The following is a 1217-nucleotide window of genomic DNA, read 5'->3' as shown; positions in this document are numbered from 1 at the left end:
CCGTATAATAAAATGATTTTCATACAGCGACGTAGGATCGTTTATACAATGTTTTTCCATGTTCAGTATTCCTGGAAAGGCCTCGTCACGAAAATCGCCACAGAGCAATAATTTTTTCTGATAATTTTCTTCAGCGTGCGACAGCACGAGGGACCGAGAAAACGGTGTATCGACCCAAACAATGCGGCAGCCTCTTTCTCGCAATTTATTAACCCAATTGGAAGGACCCAATTCTGTAGCTTCCAATTCGTTGACACCATACCAATCGTAAACCTGCCATTAACAATGTATACTTCAATAAATGTTAACGCTAGACTTGATATTACAGTGCCATACGTGGTACCCTAAAATACTCACGTCACAGTGACAGCATCGTTTTAAAATGTTGCCAAAGTCTGCCATGAATTTCAAGAAGAACGAAGAGCTTTTAACGTACAATAATATAACTCCGTTGGATTTATCATCGTTCTTAGGAATAATATTTATATTCTGTATCTCTGTAATATTTGTATTCTTCTTAGTTGTGTCGTTGTCTTCGTTTGCGACTGTTCTTTTATATTGAGTTGTACTGTTGTGCCGTGTCATGAGATGGTACACGGATATTAAGAAGGCACAGCCCAGAAGAAGTGAAATGGAAATACAAAAACTGAGATAATTATGTTTTTTGATAGTTTCCACTTGGGGAACTATGGTTGTAAGTCGCTCTGAGGTATCTTCACAATCGGCTAAAAAGAAAGTAAATGATATTAACATATAACATGATAACATAGCGTATACGCCCCACGCTGCTTGTAAATACAGTGAAACCTATCAATTTTTAATTTCCCCTCACGCTGAGCTCACCCACTATGCATGATTTCCACCAATCAGAACCACAGTGCGCAGACTTAAGCGCAGTAAAGTTTATCCATACATACCTACCAATGCGCAATAAAAGACGCATGGGCGGAAATTAGAGATAGGGAATTCAAGATTGAGGACTGAAGGGGAACTTAAAATTTAAAAGGTAACACGGTCCCGACTGAGAGGTGCCACTGTATTTAGTTTCCACACTTTTTGTCATTCTTATTAGAATCGAAATAAAATATGTATAATAGTTACTGAATTTCCATCTGCACGTTGTAGGGTTCCACAGTGAGTGTTCCGCGCATCGGTTGTCCGTAAACTCCAATCTTGTAGAAAAATTCATATTTTGTGGTACTGCTATGTTAAACGTA

General features: G+C 38.5%; 1 protein-coding gene across 1 annotated transcript; it reads right to left on the bottom strand.

The window, feature by feature from the left end:
* LOC107274447 lies at positions 1-1210 on the bottom strand (the record flags this gene model as incomplete). The annotated part of the gene is given in 3 exon segments (XM_015753597.1): positions 1-273; positions 358-725; positions 1102-1210. Coding segments are annotated over 3 exon segments (729 nt in total), but the record flags the coding sequence as incomplete, so codon positions are not given.
* Between the last annotated feature and the right edge of the window lie 7 nt (positions 1211-1217).

This window comes from Cephus cinctus, unplaced genomic scaffold (genome assembly GCF_000341935.2).
Source record: "Cephus cinctus unplaced genomic scaffold, Ccin1 Ccin1_scaffold3111, whole genome shotgun sequence".
NCBI classification, from domain to species: Eukaryota; Metazoa; Arthropoda; class Insecta; order Hymenoptera; family Cephidae; genus Cephus; species Cephus cinctus.
The sequence above is the reverse complement of the archived record's forward strand: the minus strand, read 5'-3'. Positions and strand labels throughout refer to the sequence as shown.